The following is a 15,199-nucleotide window of genomic DNA, read 5'->3' as shown; positions in this document are numbered from 1 at the left end:
ATTCCTATTGTAGACTGTAAAAATTGGAAGATGGTCACCGTCTTATTTTCAATGTCATTTGTTAAAATGTTTTCTATCAGAGTTGCATAATGTGATGTGATCCTGGTAGGTCTAGTAATTTTGGGGAATAGGTTCATATAGTACATCGTGTTAATAAATTTCTCAGTGATTTTGTTTATTTGGGTTTAGCAAATCAATATTGAGATCTCCACAAATGAAAAGTTTATTGTGAGCTATTTCTGTAAATGTTTCTTCTATCAAGTCTTTAAAGGTCTCAATACTACTACCTGGAGCTCTGTATATACAGCTAATGATTAATTCTTTTTATTTTTTCTTTAAAAATTTCAACTGTTATACAATCCACCACATTAAATTTCAAGGATTTTCCCACATACAAGGCCACTTCTCCTCCGCCTTTGTTTCACAGAGTTATAAATGTGACTTCATAACCCTCCAGTTCAAAGTCTGTTCCGTTTTCCATGTTAATCCAAGTTTCCGATCAGGCAATGACACTGAATGCATGGGCAAACTGGTTAAGATATTCTTTGATATGATTAAAATTAGCATATAGACTTCTACAGTTAATGTGGATAATTGCTAATTTATTCTCAGTTTTAATCCTCTGATTGTACTCTTCATTTGTATAGTAGCAGCAGTTGTTATTGATAGACGAGAAGAGGATGTTGTCTGGATTTATTTAATATTCCAAGTCCTGTGTGTTTTGATCCACATAGTTAAATGTTTTCAGTTCCAGTTGATCATACTCTGCAACAGTCTGACTGATGCAGCTGCTTTTTACAGATGCAGCTGAGCTGTTCCTTTCAGTGTATGTCATAAGTGAGTTTGTTTGTTACCTTAAGGTTTGAGGTTGTTTGTTACCTTGTTTATAGTCCAGATCATGTTGCTTGCTGATATTTTTCTGCATCAGCAGAATCCTTCTCTTCATTCAGTAGAGAAACACTGGGATATGAGTTATATTATAAACTACAACCTGAGATTCATGGGTGGTGCTGTTATTTGGTGTCGCTGCAGTAGAGTATTACTTCTTGTTCCTGTTCCAGCACACAGTGGTGTTTTTGTGTAGCTTGTCGGTATAGCCACTTTAATTAAAAACTTATAGATAACCTCTTATTTTATAACCTAATGTATATGTGCTTCATCAAAAGCACACTCTCTGTTGATTCGCTCTCTAATTATATTTACAGTATTCTGTCACTGTGTCTTTAGGGATTCGCTAGCTTAGCTTATAGCTGACTTGCTACCAGCATGGATTCTTCACCTGTCCCTCCTGAACTTTCCTGCTCATTGTGTCAGATGTTTAATTAATCCTCAGCCTTATTTAGCAATAATGTTACTGGTAATAAATGTAGCCTATTGGCAGCTTTGGAGGCTAGGATCACTAAATTGGAGACCTGGCTTTGCATCCATAAATACTCGTAGCTTGCCAGCCCACTGTAAACGGTGCAGCTGAATGTAATGTAGGCCCCATTAGCTCTCCCCGAGCAGCTGGGAACACAGGATAGCTGGGTGACAGTGAGGAGGAAGCATATTCTCAAACAGAGGCCCCCAGTACACAATCAACCCACTCATGTATCTAACAGTTTTTCCCCACTCTGCAACACACCCACCAGGGATCAAACTCTGGTTACTAGTGATTCTGTTCTGAGACACGAAGCTAAAGACACCAGAAACTATCGTCTAATGCACATTTCTAATTTAATTATATGAATTAGACATGTGCAATTACCCTCCATTGGCAGGAGCAGAGGGGGAAAAAAATCTGTTTTATTCTCAGAATTAACATGAAAATCCTTGAAGTGAATAGTGCCCGTGGAAATAGTCCTGGGCTCGGAAGGAGCCAAGCAAGCATAGTCTTTGTTACTCCCCACAAAAAACACTGCCCCAGAGTAAACGGTCAATATTTTAGTAGGTATGATAGAAATGTCATTGTTACTCCCCACAGCCAGCTGCTCTGAAGTCCCGGAATCTGGCTGTGGAGAGAAACTTCTCAGGGGTTCATGTTCACCGCACCACCTGAGAAGAAAGAACTCAGAACGTAACAGTTAGCTTAGGTATGGTTCATATGCAAAGTAATCATACAGTGTAAACCTTTTGATTCTTTAAACATTAAATTTTCTCTCAGCAAGACTGCAATAGCAACTGTTAGTGATGTTCAGTAATAGTTTGCAAGTATCAGTTAGACAGTCATGTTATTATAATGTGCAAAACCAGAGTTATGAATGATTAAGGCAAGACCATTAGAACAAGATCAGACCTAAAATTTATTGTCATCGCGATATCAGCCTGTGCGATGGGCCCATCGCAAAAGATGGCGTAAACTGCGAATATTGGGTACCTTAAAGTGTTTACACACGCGCTTTAAAAAATTTACCAATCAAAGAAACCCCTTTACACATTTGACCAGTCGAATAGAGCCCTTCACGGCATTAACCAATCAAAGGGATTAGGGGCCCGCCTCCTACGTAGGTGGTGAGCGAACAACGCTGCAGCAACGAGTCAGAGTTGTAACGGCTGAGAGCGAGACACATGACGAGAACGCTATTATGAACTTGTGGCTAAAAAAAATTGTACCTCGCTTATTTGGAGGTACTTTGGATTTGATAAAGACGACGTTCTCCAAACACAGGTACTCTGCAAAACTTGCTGAACACTCGTGGCCACCACCAGAGGAAACACGACTAATCTCCACCATCATCTTCAATACAACCACAGAGAACTGTTTGAAGAGTTCCAGATAGACAGGGCTAGCCAAACAAAGGTTGCTAATGTTAAGACAAAGAGCACAGCAGTCCAATAGCCGTCTCTGTATCAGAGTTTTTGAAGTGGAACTCCTTATGAGAAAACGTCGAAGCGGTACAAGGAAATAACAGAGGCCATTACACATTTTTTGGCTAAAGACATGATGCCTGTAAATACGGTTAGCAGAGAGGGCTTCACCAGTCTGATACATAAAGTGGACCAGAGATACCGCATCCCCTCATGAAACTAAATGGCAAATGGACTTGTTCTTATATAGCGCTTTTCTACTCTGTCTGAGCACTCAAAGCGCCTTATACAACTAATTCATTCACCCAATCACACTAGCACTTTTTTCTGACTTAAGTGCTAAGTAGTCTACCATTCATACACATTCACACTCCGATGGATGCATCGGAAAGCAACATGGGGTTAGTATCTTGCCCAAGGATATTTGGCATGCAGACTGGAGCAGCCTAGGATCGAACCAACGACCTTCTGGTTAGTGGCTGACCTGCTCTACCACCTGAGCTACAGCCACCCCATGTCTACTTTTCCCATGTCGCCATTCTACAAATGTACAAAACATGCCGCAAGACCGTCATGTTTGAACTGAGCCAAGCTGAAAACTACGCAAGCACTACAGACCTATGGTCAAGTCGTACAACGGAACCATATATGAGTTTCACAGTGCACTTCCTCACCGAAGACTTTGAACTGAAAACATGGTGTCTAGACACTGTGTATTTTCCAGACTCTCACACTAGTGAAAATATAGCCCATGTATTACGTGAGGTGCTAGCCAGCTGGTATCTTAAGGAAGACTGACAAGTGTGTTATGTTTATTTAAAACTAACTCTAGAGACTGGGAAGGATGTCATTCAGAACTCAAGCCTCAGAAATTTTTTATATGGGGGCAATGTTTCAATGTTAAAGTGCACTTTGTTCAATGACATGACGCCACAGGGGAAGTGAAACTAAACACACTGAACATGGACCACAAGACTGTCAAAATAAAATAGGAAATAGGCAAACTAAGACACATGGACTTGACATGGTGATAGGGAACTGGAGATGAGACATGGACATAACTAAACAACAAATACAGAGAACATGATGGCTAGGAAGAACACACATGACAGAATGACACAAGAGGAAACGTAAAGAAGAGCGGGAGACGAGACACAGAAGGAAAGAGAGGGAGTAGGGACATAAGAGAGAGGGAGCGAGAGCAAGATGGACACAAAGGGAGACAAAGACATCACTGAGACAACTCTGTTGTCTCAAATATTACATTTCAGTTAAAATTTAAGATATATATTTCTTTTTCATAACATACACTGACCACTGTCTCAAAGCTTTAGTTATATTTAAGGGCAATATCCCATATCCCCCCCCCAAAAAAACTAAAAAGATTTGATCCTTGTATGTTTCAGATAAAATGGAAAAATTTTACTGATGCAGTAAATATTCCTTTATTGAATGAGAAAACTGTGCAGTATAATTTACTTAACATGTTGAAGATATCAGAGGACTAAACGGGCTGATGTTAGGTTAAGTGAGTCTAACAGGAAAGAAATGATACAGAAACATGACATCCTTATAAAATACTTTACACACGTTATGAATATATAACTTTTCTTAGTTCTTCAAACCTTTCATTTAAATAAGCTGCATTATTAAAGTTGTCCGTGGTTCCATTTATTTTTCTGCCTTTACCCGTTAGATCCTGTCCTGCAGAACATCAGTGAGTGGTTCCCTGTATGCAGCTGTTTTGTAGTATACAGTATGTTGGAGATACCTCTGCAAATACAGGAAACAAATATCTAGAAATTGTTTTAAATGTTTTCACCAGTCCCTCAATTATAGAAAACAGCTGTCTATTCCCCCTTGTTCCCCTTTAAATTTCTCCTGCTGTCTCCTTTTTTTTCCCCTCTTCCTCACACACTGCTGAATTTGTCCTGATGCTTCATCAGGGGTGGAGAGCCTCTGTCGCGTCTCTTATTGTTAGTGTTTATAAAGGATGAGAGCTCTTTTAACTATAAACTTTAGCACAGCATGGTTGAGTCTGTTTCCTCACCACAGTTCATGGGCCAGGTTGGTCCCTGTAAATACACTTGGCTTAAAGAGTGAACCGTATGAATCTTCAATTCAATTCAATTCAATTCAATTTTATTTATATAGCGCCAAATCACAACAAATGTCGCCTCAAGGCGCTTCATAGATACAGAGAAAAACCCAACAATCACATGACCCCCTATGAGCAAGCACTTTGGTGACAGTGGGAAGGAAAAACTCCCTTTTAACAGGAAGAAACCTCTGGCAGAACCAGGCTCAGGGAGGGGCGGCCATCTGCTCCGACTGGTTGGGGTGAGAGAAGGAAGACAGGACAAAAGACATGCTGTGGAAGAGAGACAGAGGTTAATAACAGATATGATTCAATGGAGAGAGGTCTGTTAATACATAGTGAGCGAGAAAGGTGACTGGAAAGGAAAAACTCAATGCATCATGGGAATCCCCCGGCAGCCTACATCTATTGCAGCATAACTAAGGGAGGATTCAGGGTCACCTGGTCCAGCCCTAACTATATGCTTTAGCAAAAGGGAAAGTTTTAAGCCTAATCTTAAAAGTAGAGATAGTGTCTGTCTCCCGAATCCAAACTGGAAGCTGGTTCCACAGAAGAGGGGCCTGAAAACTGAAGGCTCTCCCTCCCATTCTACTTTTAAATACTCTAGGAACAACAAGTAGGCCTGCAGAGCGGGAGCGAAGTGCTCTAATAGGGTGATATGGTACTACAAGGTCATTAAGATAAGATGGGGCCTGATTATTTAAGACCTTGTATGTGAGGAGCAGGATTTTGAATTCAATTCTGGATTTAACAGGAAGCCAATGAAGGGAAGCCAAAACAGGAGAAATATGCTCTCTTTCTAGTCCCTGTCAGTACTCTTGCTGCAGCATTTTGGATTAGCTGAAGGCTTTTCAGTGAGTTTTTTGGACATCCTGATAATAATGAATTGCAGTAGTCCAGCCTGGAAGTAATAAATGCATGAACTAGTTTTTCAGCGTCACTCTGAGACAGGATATTTCTAATTTTAGAGATGTTGCGCAAATGGAAGAACGCAGTCTTACATATTTGTTTAATATGTGCGTTGAAGGACATATCCTGGTCAAAAATGACTCCAAGGTTCCTCACAGTGTTACTGGAGGCCAAGGTAATGCCATCCAGAGTAAGAATCTGGTTAGATACCATATTTCTAAGCTTTTCAGCGCCGAGTACAATGACCTCAGTTTTATCTGAGTTAAGAAGCAGAAAGTTAGTGGCCATCCAAGTCTTTATGTCTTTAAGACATTCCTGCAGTTTAACTAATTGGTGTGTGTTATCTGGCTTTATGGACAGATAGAGCTGGGTGTCATCTGCATAGCAGTGAAAATGTATGCTATGTCTTCTAATGATGCTGCCTAGGGGAAGCATGTATAATGTAAACAGAATTGGTCCTAGCACTGAACCCTGTGGAACTCCATAATTAACCTCAGTGTGTGAAGAGGACTCTCCATTTACATGCACAAATTGGAGTCTATTAGATAGATATGATTAAAATTCTTCGGTATGCTAACATTTGTTCCACTGGATATTTTTAGTGAAATAAAAACTCAGTACTTACTTTTTACTTTTGGACTGCTTCGGTTCAACCATCCACCATTTTTCCCAAAAAATTTCCTTAACCTTTGATTTTTAATGAATCCTGGGATAGGGTGGACCATGAAGGATACACCCGAACCCTTTTCCCAGCTCTGGGGAAAAGGAGGATGCAATTCTGGGCCACATTTGGAGCAGCTTTCGAATTTTGGCAGCCTTTGCTGCCTTGCTGTGACCTAATTGGCCTACAAATGTGGCCTCTGAAGGATGCAGGCCCTGAATTTGGACACAGCCTATGTCTTTAAGACATCCCTGTAATAGAACTAAATGGTGTATGTCATCTAGCTTCATGGATAGATAAAGCTGCGTAAAATCTGCATAGCAATAAAAATGTGTGCTATGACTTCTTTTGGTTGTGACTGTGAACTGTGTGTTGAGGTGAGCCCAAGGATATCAAGTCAGTGTCTTTCAACCTCACACACTACCTCAGGCTCCTTCCACACCAGAGGCAATGTCTATGTCCTAATAAGTCAGCCTCAGTAGCCGGGGATTTGATTGCCAGGGCCCCTACCCTGGATCACCATAATATGCCACAAGAAACATAATACACCTGACCCCTAGGGTGCCTCCTCTGGGTGGTGGGCCTTCAGGAGGGACTCCCAGTCTACATGTAGTGTATTAGGGGCTGGTCACCTTGAAGTGGACTATACTCTATCACTGGGACTTCAGTGATCCCTCCCACTGTTCAAGCTGACGGGCCCCTTTCTCTATGTTTACTAGGAAAGCTGGCATAGACTGCCAGCTTCTGTGACCTTCCTAATCTTTAAGGTTCATTCATTGAAAGCGGAAACCACCAGCAAAACCCCAGCAGAGAACAAGTGACAACAGATTGGTTCAGATGAAGTCAGAAACATCATAAAAGGAGGAGCTGTGGGTCAGGTGGGTTTCAAAGTATTTTGTAGATGTGCAGCTACTGGGGGGAGCATAAAGGCACCTAAATGGCACTTCTTGGATGAGATTTGACAATGTGATGTTTAGAAGGATATCAGCTGATTCAAGCTGGCATTGAGGTCAGCTGATTTGATGGGATTGTATTGACCTTCGAAGGCTGCGATGACTGGAAGTGGGGACATGGTAAATTGGATGGTGTAGTCCAGACGTTCCCAAAGTGTGGGGCCCGCCCCCTAGGGGGGGCGCAGAGCCATTGCAGGGGGGGCGCGGCATGAAAAGGGAAAAAAACCCCAAAACAACGCTTGGACACTGTTAGCACGGGCGCCCACACAAACGCAAAGCAGGAGATGAAGCATCGCTGAATATGTTTCAACCAACTTCATTCTAAGCCAAAGACTAGAAAATATGGTGAAGCAAATCTTCCCTTTGATTTCACCTGCACAAGTGCCAAGGTAGGTCTCCCTGCAGAACTGGTTTTCCCTTCGTTGGGAGCAGCGCTGGGCTGTTTAAATCACGGACAAACAGGATCCCACATTCTTGATTTGTAGTTCACAAACACTTGTTGTAATGACTAACTACTCCTGACATTTTGGAGATGTTTGCTCTTTATACAGTAAAGTTACAGTGGGATACAAATAACATCAGGCTGATCCTGCCACGATTTGTTCCCCCGGTTCAAATCACGGACAAACAGCATCCAACAGTTGTTTATGTTTTTGAACCCATTTTGCAGACGGATTTTTTGAAAAATGTATTGATAGCAATGTTGAATATTATTACACAGGAAAAAAAACAACTACATGTAAAATAATCACAGCGTGACGCCTCTGCCTTTGTAAATGGAGGGACAGTAACTGTGTGTAAAACCTGCAGACAGTCAGATTAACAGTATTTTGTCTCTATCTGCCATTCTGCAATTCATCTCATGTAAACAATAACGTGGCCACAGCGTGACGTGAAAAAAGGCACATACCTTTGACGTTGCGTGAAGAACTCTATATTCCTCGTCCACACATAAACGCAAAAAAGGAGTTTTAAAAAAATCTTGAAACGCCGTTTACGTGGACGAAACAGCTGCGTGTTCAAAAATACCCGTGTAGGTGCAGACGTAGTGTAAAAGAGTTAGTAGTTTATTTTCTTACTACCTGTAATTTATTGCAGATTACTTGTATTTGCTTAATTGTTTACTAAATGTTTGAGGTGTGAAATAAACCGCAATGGAGCAAAATATGGGTGTGTGTGGTTGGAGGATGTGTTCGTGCGTGCGTGCGCGCGTGCACGCGAGGGGGGCGCGAACATTTTTCTTGTAAAACAAGGGGGGCCCAGCAAAAAAAGTTTGGGAACCACTGGTGTAGTCTATAGCGCTGCTTCTGTAGCTTAGCAACCATGATAGTAGCCGTGTAGGACAGCATGTATGAAGAAAATATTTATTTAATTTTATTCGCTTTACTTTTTCCTGGTAAAAATTGAGATGTTATCAGTCTGGGATGTATGAGAGGCTGAAAAAATACTGTGGCCATGGGCTGCGTACCTTTAGCAAACAGTAATGTTCACTTAAGCTAGTCAACAAGTTTGCTGATGTGTCTTTTGAATTTAAGAGATTTTCATATACTGGTTTTGTTTTCTGTGTACTGGATTTTTTTTGGATTTTTCATATACTGGATTTGTTCTCTGTATCCGTTAGTCTTACGTTTTGTATTTTCTAGAGCTTCTTTGTCCTAGTTTCTGGTTCTTGTTTTGTTACGTTTGTTCCCTCCCATGCCTGTCTTTTCTCTCTGTGTCCCGTCTTCATAGTCCTGTCCCTGTGCTTTCTCCCTTCATGTTCCTATGTTCATCTCCTATCTATCTCCCTTGTCTTCCTCGTCTATCATGTCTCTATGTCTGTTTCTCCCCAGTACAAGTGTCAAGCGTTTTATTTTGATAGGCTCCTGTGTTATGTGTATTATGTTTGATTTTGCTTCCCCTGTCTCCTCAGTCAGACTGTGTTCAGCTGTGTCACCGAAGTGTTTCTAAGCAACCCTAATCTCCTGTGTATATCTTATCTGTGTCTCCCTGTGTTCTCTTTAATGTCGTCATTGTTTCCTCTCTAGCAATGTTTTCTTTTCAAGGCTTCGAAACAATCTAACATCCATCTCCACAGTGACATCTTCTGGCCAATTTGGCTATCACTACATCTTGATAATGCTCTTCTGTGAAACAATGATCCAGAAGAGCCATGCACAGTTCCAAACAAAGCTAGTTATTATACCGGACTGTCAGTAATTGTAATCAGCAGATGTTTTGAAGAAATCCTCTCACAAACAAGGAAAGAAAAATAATGAGACTGTAAAAGACAGTAGTGATCAGTGAGTGTGCTTCAACAAAATTTTACATCTGGTAATATTTGTGTTGGTCACAATCAATCAATTTCTAAAGTAAAATATACAAAGAAAAGACTGCAGGGTTTACTATAATAACCACACTGATTTACAGCTGGGGGGTTTTTTTGGCTCTGTTTTTGCTCACAGCCTTGAAACTCTGGATGTGTTTGGATGGCTTTTAAGTTTTTTGGGCATTCATGTCATCAAAATACTAAAAGCTGGCATAGTATTAGGTTTGATTTTAAATTGACTGAAAAACATATATTTAAATAGATTCTTATATAACACTTTTCTACTCCCCCAGAGCACTCAAAGCGCTTTATACAGCATGCCACATGTGGCTATTCACGCAAGCACTTTGTTCTATGCTTTTCACTGCTTCCTAGTTAACATTCACACTCTGATGGCTGCATCAGAGAGCAACTTGGGGTTAGTATCTTGCCCAAGGATACTTGGCATGCAGACTAGGGGAGCCAGGAATTGAACCACTAACCTTCCAATCAGTAGATGACCTGACGTGCACATCTTTAAATCATCCTCTGCTGAGTAGCCTCTGAACTATGGCGAAACTTTCCTGAATTTTTATCTTGTAACACTGGCATGGTGTTTTACTGTGGTGATTTGGTCATAGTGAACCTGCATAACTGCCTGTTGTGGTTTAGATATTCACAAGAGTGTCAGTGGGAATAAAAATAGGAAAGGAAAAAATATATCTGTCATTAAAATTGTTAAGAAATAGATTGCCTGTAATTAATGAATGTGTTTTCATGGTATTAATGTATTCTTTATGGCAACCCAGTATGCGAGTAATGGATTGAATTGAGGATTAAGTCACGTAATGCTGCAAATTACATTCTCTGTTGAAAGTTAAAAAAAAGTTTTAAAAAAAAACAGACGATGTCAGCACTGAAAACTCCTGCTTGTTTTATTTTCTCCTTGAAAGCAGAGGTGGTGTTTTATTGAGATATTTAAATGATTTTACAACACAGTGACCTGCTCTCTCTCTGCTGATAGGAGTGATTGGAGCTCACCCACCAGTCTCTGTTTCTTGCTTTTTCTCCATTAATAATTCAAATAAGATATTTATATATTATTTATATATCTATATTATGTTTATTTGATTATACTTTGGATTCCAGTGTTTAAGTGATTGCATAGTGTAGTCCAGGGGTTCTTAACCTTTTTTACCTCTGGGCCCAACTTTTCCGCTACAAAAAAACCCAGGGCCCATTCAGATATTAACAATGTATCGAAAAGATTAAAGTTTCTTTTTGTTTGATTTATATTTAATAACTAAATCAAATCTGAACCTGCAGATACAACAAAATGCCAAAAAGGTTAACTATTCATGGAACAAATCAAACTGCAAGTAGAAATTGAAAGGCTCAAGTCAGGCTTAATAACACAAAAATAATTAATAATTCAATTTTACTACAGCAAAAGAGACAAGAAAATAGGGAAAAATCTAAATTGGATAAATAATGTGGTGATAAAATAAATATATTCAAAAATAATTTTCTAAATAATAAATGAATAAGCTTATAAAATTTAAATAAATTGCAAATAAAAATATAGAGTGAATATGAAAGTTGCTTCAGCAGTAAACCTTTTTTCATTGGCAGAACCAGAAGTTAGTCTTTATATTTGAGACAAATGAACAACAACAGTCACAACATTGTTTTGGTAAGCTGCAACTCCCCTTTTATGTTCACCTCTTAATGAGACACTTGACCCTGCCTCTGAGACACAAATCCAGGTCCAGTCTGAGTGGAATGGGGGAAAGGCTCATTCTCAGAGTCGGGCTATGGTCTTGGCTGAGGCCACGATGGAAAATCCTGATTCACACAGATATGTCGTTGTGAATGGGAGAAAGAGTTTCAGAGCTCTCAGTGCCAGACATGGGTACTCCTTTGAGACAGCAATTCAGAAGGAGCCCAGGTCCAGTTTGCCCCACTTCAACTTTAAAGTGCGGTTGGTGGAAACTTCCAGAAGCTGGGACTGCAGATGTGAGGGCAATGCAACATCATTTTCAGCGGGATCCACAGAAAATGGGTCCAAAATCCACATGTGTCCTTCTCTGGGATCCTCAGGGAAATATTCATCGAATATCTCTGTCAGTTGTGAAAGGTGCTGACAGACAGGGTCACAAAAGTGGAAACATGTCCATCTCTTTTCCTGGGCCCTCTTAGTCCACAAAGCAAGTTTCCTCTTGTAAAGCTTCAACTTTGTCTGCAACAAAAAACATGTTGCTGTTTCTCTTGTCACATGAGATGTTCAACTCGTTCAGCAGTGAAAAAAATGTGACAGAGATAAGCAAGCTTGGCTTAATGATGTGCAAGAGGAGATTTTTTTTCCCCGTGAGAAAAGAAGAGACCTTATTCCTCAGTTCAAACAAACACTTCCTCTTGAAAGCCATCTCTCCTCACTGTGGTAGCAGCAGCTGGACATGATCTGCTTCAATGTCCTCACAAAGCTTGGAAAAAACATCTGGAGTTATTTTTAATGAAATTGATAGTTTTTACACTTACATCCCTCACCTCGTGGAACTCTGGTGAAATCTTTTTTTGCTGCAGGGCTTTCACTGTGGTCCATTTAGCTTCTGGTGCACGATCAAGAATCTGCCAAATGATGCCTGCCAGTCATTGAAGCTGCACCATCAATGCACACCCCAACACATTTCTGCCAGTCCAGGTCGTTTTCAGTGAATTGTTGTCAATGCAGTGGAAACATTCCTGAGCCATGGCTCGTGCTGGTAGCTCTCCACAGAACCGCATGTCTTCATGCAAACTGCTCTCCCAGCGATAACAAACAAAAATCTGCAGTAATGCACCATTTGTGACATCAGTGGACTCGTCTAGTTGCAAAGAGAAAAATGGACTACTTTTTATTCTTTCCAGAAGCTGATGCCATATCTAAGTCTATGTCTGTGATACGGTGGCTCATAGTGTCGTTTGAGAGTAGGATGGTCAGTAGCTTCTTTGCAGCAGCCTCTCTGATCATCTAATCTTCCATGGCACACCTGATCATTTCTCACGGCACACCTATGTGCCGCAGCACAGTTGTTGGGAAACACCAGTGTGTTTGGGAAACACTGGTCTAGTCTTCACAATATACAGCAACAATAAAAATGAGAGAGAGGGTATTATTTTCTTTTACATGTGTGTGTAAAAAAATTGAAGCGGTAGTAACAAAAGCATTATTTCAAGAATTACAAGGCCCAGTCTAAAAGACTGGTTTGTAAAAAATGGAAGTCCTTGCTTCTGGCAGTGCAGCAAACCCGGTCATGTGTGTTCTGCATTTCAGAAGCAAAAAAATCTATAGCAGTAATATGCAGTAGACATATCGGTGCATCCCTATATGAATGTAGCAGTAATATTCATAAAAACAAACGAGATTAACCTGATAGCACTAATTTTAAGTAAAACCCCCCCAAAAGAAGATTGGGCCGCAAAAGGATACACCTTGTCTCATCGTACTTGTCTGAACTAACCTAATGTTATTGTATTAGTACTCACTTACTTCACATTCCTCTATCCTCGTGTAGTCTTCAGGCTGAGTTGCTCCCTGCCAAAGAGACCTCATTTCGGAGATGTATCTGTACTGGACCTGCTCCCTGGAGGGACTGCGCGCTTTCACTGCCACATGGGTTACCACCTGCGTGGGGAACCACTGCTTACCTGCCTTAATGCCTCCTTGCCAGTTTGGAGTGATAAGGAGCCTGTGTGCAGGGGTGAGTGTGTATAGAACGGTTTCTTTACAGTTTTTCTTAAAATTCTGTAGCAAAAAGGATACTTCATTTCACTTTTTGTGAAAGATACTCCACTAACAAATTCAAATTGAGTGTTCTGCTCTTCAGCTCTTTGTGGGGGAACAGTAAAGAATGCTACAGTGGGACGAGTGCTCTCCCCATCTCCCCATCATGGCCCTAATGCCACCTTGGATCGCTCCTGCTCCTGGTCCCTTGAAGCACCCAAAGACCAGAGGCTGCATCTCCACCTGGAGAGACTGGCCTTGGGACCAACTGACAGGTAAAAGCAACCATATTGTATGGAGGAATATCTGAATAGGCATATCAGGTACAGCTCCAAAGGCCCTAAGGGTCAGATGCAAAATGACTAAAACCAGAAAAGACCGCACAGAGTTGCAGAAAGATCTCAAACTAAACAATTACCACTGGTAATTATCACAAAAGATACAAAGATGTACAGCAATAAAAATGATCAGATATCTGTTCTTGATATCAGCAGTACTGGCACTGTATTTAATTGGTAATAAATTTTGTATTATCACACACCACTAATCCATTCACTGACACCATCTCTGTATCGCCTTAGGTTGGTGTTGTGGAGTGGGCTGGACGCTGGCTCTGTGGTGCTGTTTGATTCAGGTCGGGGGGGTCAGATACCCTTTGAAGGAGTGATCAGCGAAGGTCCAGCTGTAAGAATCCAGTTCATCACGGATCAGCCCAACCACAACACAGGATTCAATATCCGCTATGAAGGTGCAGAAGCCACTGTAGATCCAGTTGAGCACAAAAATTAAACATGAACTACATTCTTGGAGAGCAGTTCAAACAATTATATTTATAATTAATGCATAATTATGTAAGCAAACAGAAGACCACTGGTAAAAAAGACCAGTGTTTATTTTTGCAGATGGACTGTTAATCAGATTTTTAATAGATTGCCAGGAAGCGAGCAGGTTCTTAATCATTATATTAGCCAGCATGTTAGTTGTTTTTGGCAGTCTCAAATAGCCAGAGGATGGAAAAATACCCTTCAAAATGTTTGTCAGTATCAATGAAGAGAAGAAAACAACCAAAGAATAATCTCTATACAATTTATTATAAATGTGTGGTTTAACAGATAATTAATGCAAAAACTATACATCATTTGACATTTAGTTATGGTAAATTGGAGGTGATGTGTCAGGAAAAATCACAGTCAAAAAAGCATAAACATTTTGGTATTCATTTTATAGAGCTTTCTATTTTCTCTTTCAGCTTTCGAACGCGGCCACTGTTACGAGCCATATCTTCAGAATGGAAACTTCACCACCTCCGACCCTCTGTATGGAGTTGGAACAGTGGTTCAGTTTACTTGTGATCCAGGCCACTCCTTAGAGCAAGGTCCCCCTGTGATTGAATGCATCAGTGCCAGAGATCCATACTGGAATGACACTGAGCCTCTGTGCAAAGGTAAAAATGTTCTACAAAAAACCCGAGTTGTACAAGAACAAAAAGAATAAAGCGGAGTATCGTACTGAAATGCAAAGTATTTGTACCTCTTTGCCCTTCATTATATGAAGAGGAGGCTTCATGACAGATTAGGATAAGACCATAAATGTTCTATTTTTCAGGGTTCTGTCAAAATGCCTTTCACGTCAGATTCAACAGAGCTCCTTAACTACATAACCTTATTTCAACCTGTTTTATCCACCTATTCATGAGTAGGTGTAAAATAATAAATTTGTCATTCGGATATTATTACAATAA

The 15,199-nt window shown here is 40.5% G+C and overlaps 1 protein-coding gene across 2 annotated transcripts in view; it reads left to right on the top strand.

Annotated features, from left to right (window-relative positions):
• sez6l (seizure related 6 homolog (mouse)-like) overlaps positions 1-15,199 on the top strand; it is a 109,285-nt gene that overhangs the window by 59,320 nt on the left and 34,766 nt on the right. For both annotated transcript variants that reach the window (XM_087843992.1, XM_087843991.1), the window contains exons 5-8: positions 13,250-13,435; positions 13,562-13,733; positions 14,040-14,206; positions 14,708-14,902. In XM_087843992.1, coding sequence (XP_087700118.1) covers positions 13,250-13,435; positions 13,562-13,733; positions 14,040-14,206; positions 14,708-14,902 — 720 coding nt within the window. The remainder of the gene's footprint in view (positions 1-13,249; positions 13,436-13,561; positions 13,734-14,039; positions 14,207-14,707; positions 14,903-15,199) is intronic.

This window comes from Neolamprologus brichardi, chromosome 7, assembly GCF_056152115.1.
Source record: "Neolamprologus brichardi isolate AB-2024 chromosome 7, ASM5615211v1, whole genome shotgun sequence".
NCBI classification, from domain to species: domain Eukaryota; kingdom Metazoa; phylum Chordata; class Actinopteri; order Cichliformes; family Cichlidae; genus Neolamprologus; species Neolamprologus brichardi.
Note: the sequence above shows the minus strand (reverse complement) of the source record. Positions and strands in the feature narration are given on the sequence as shown.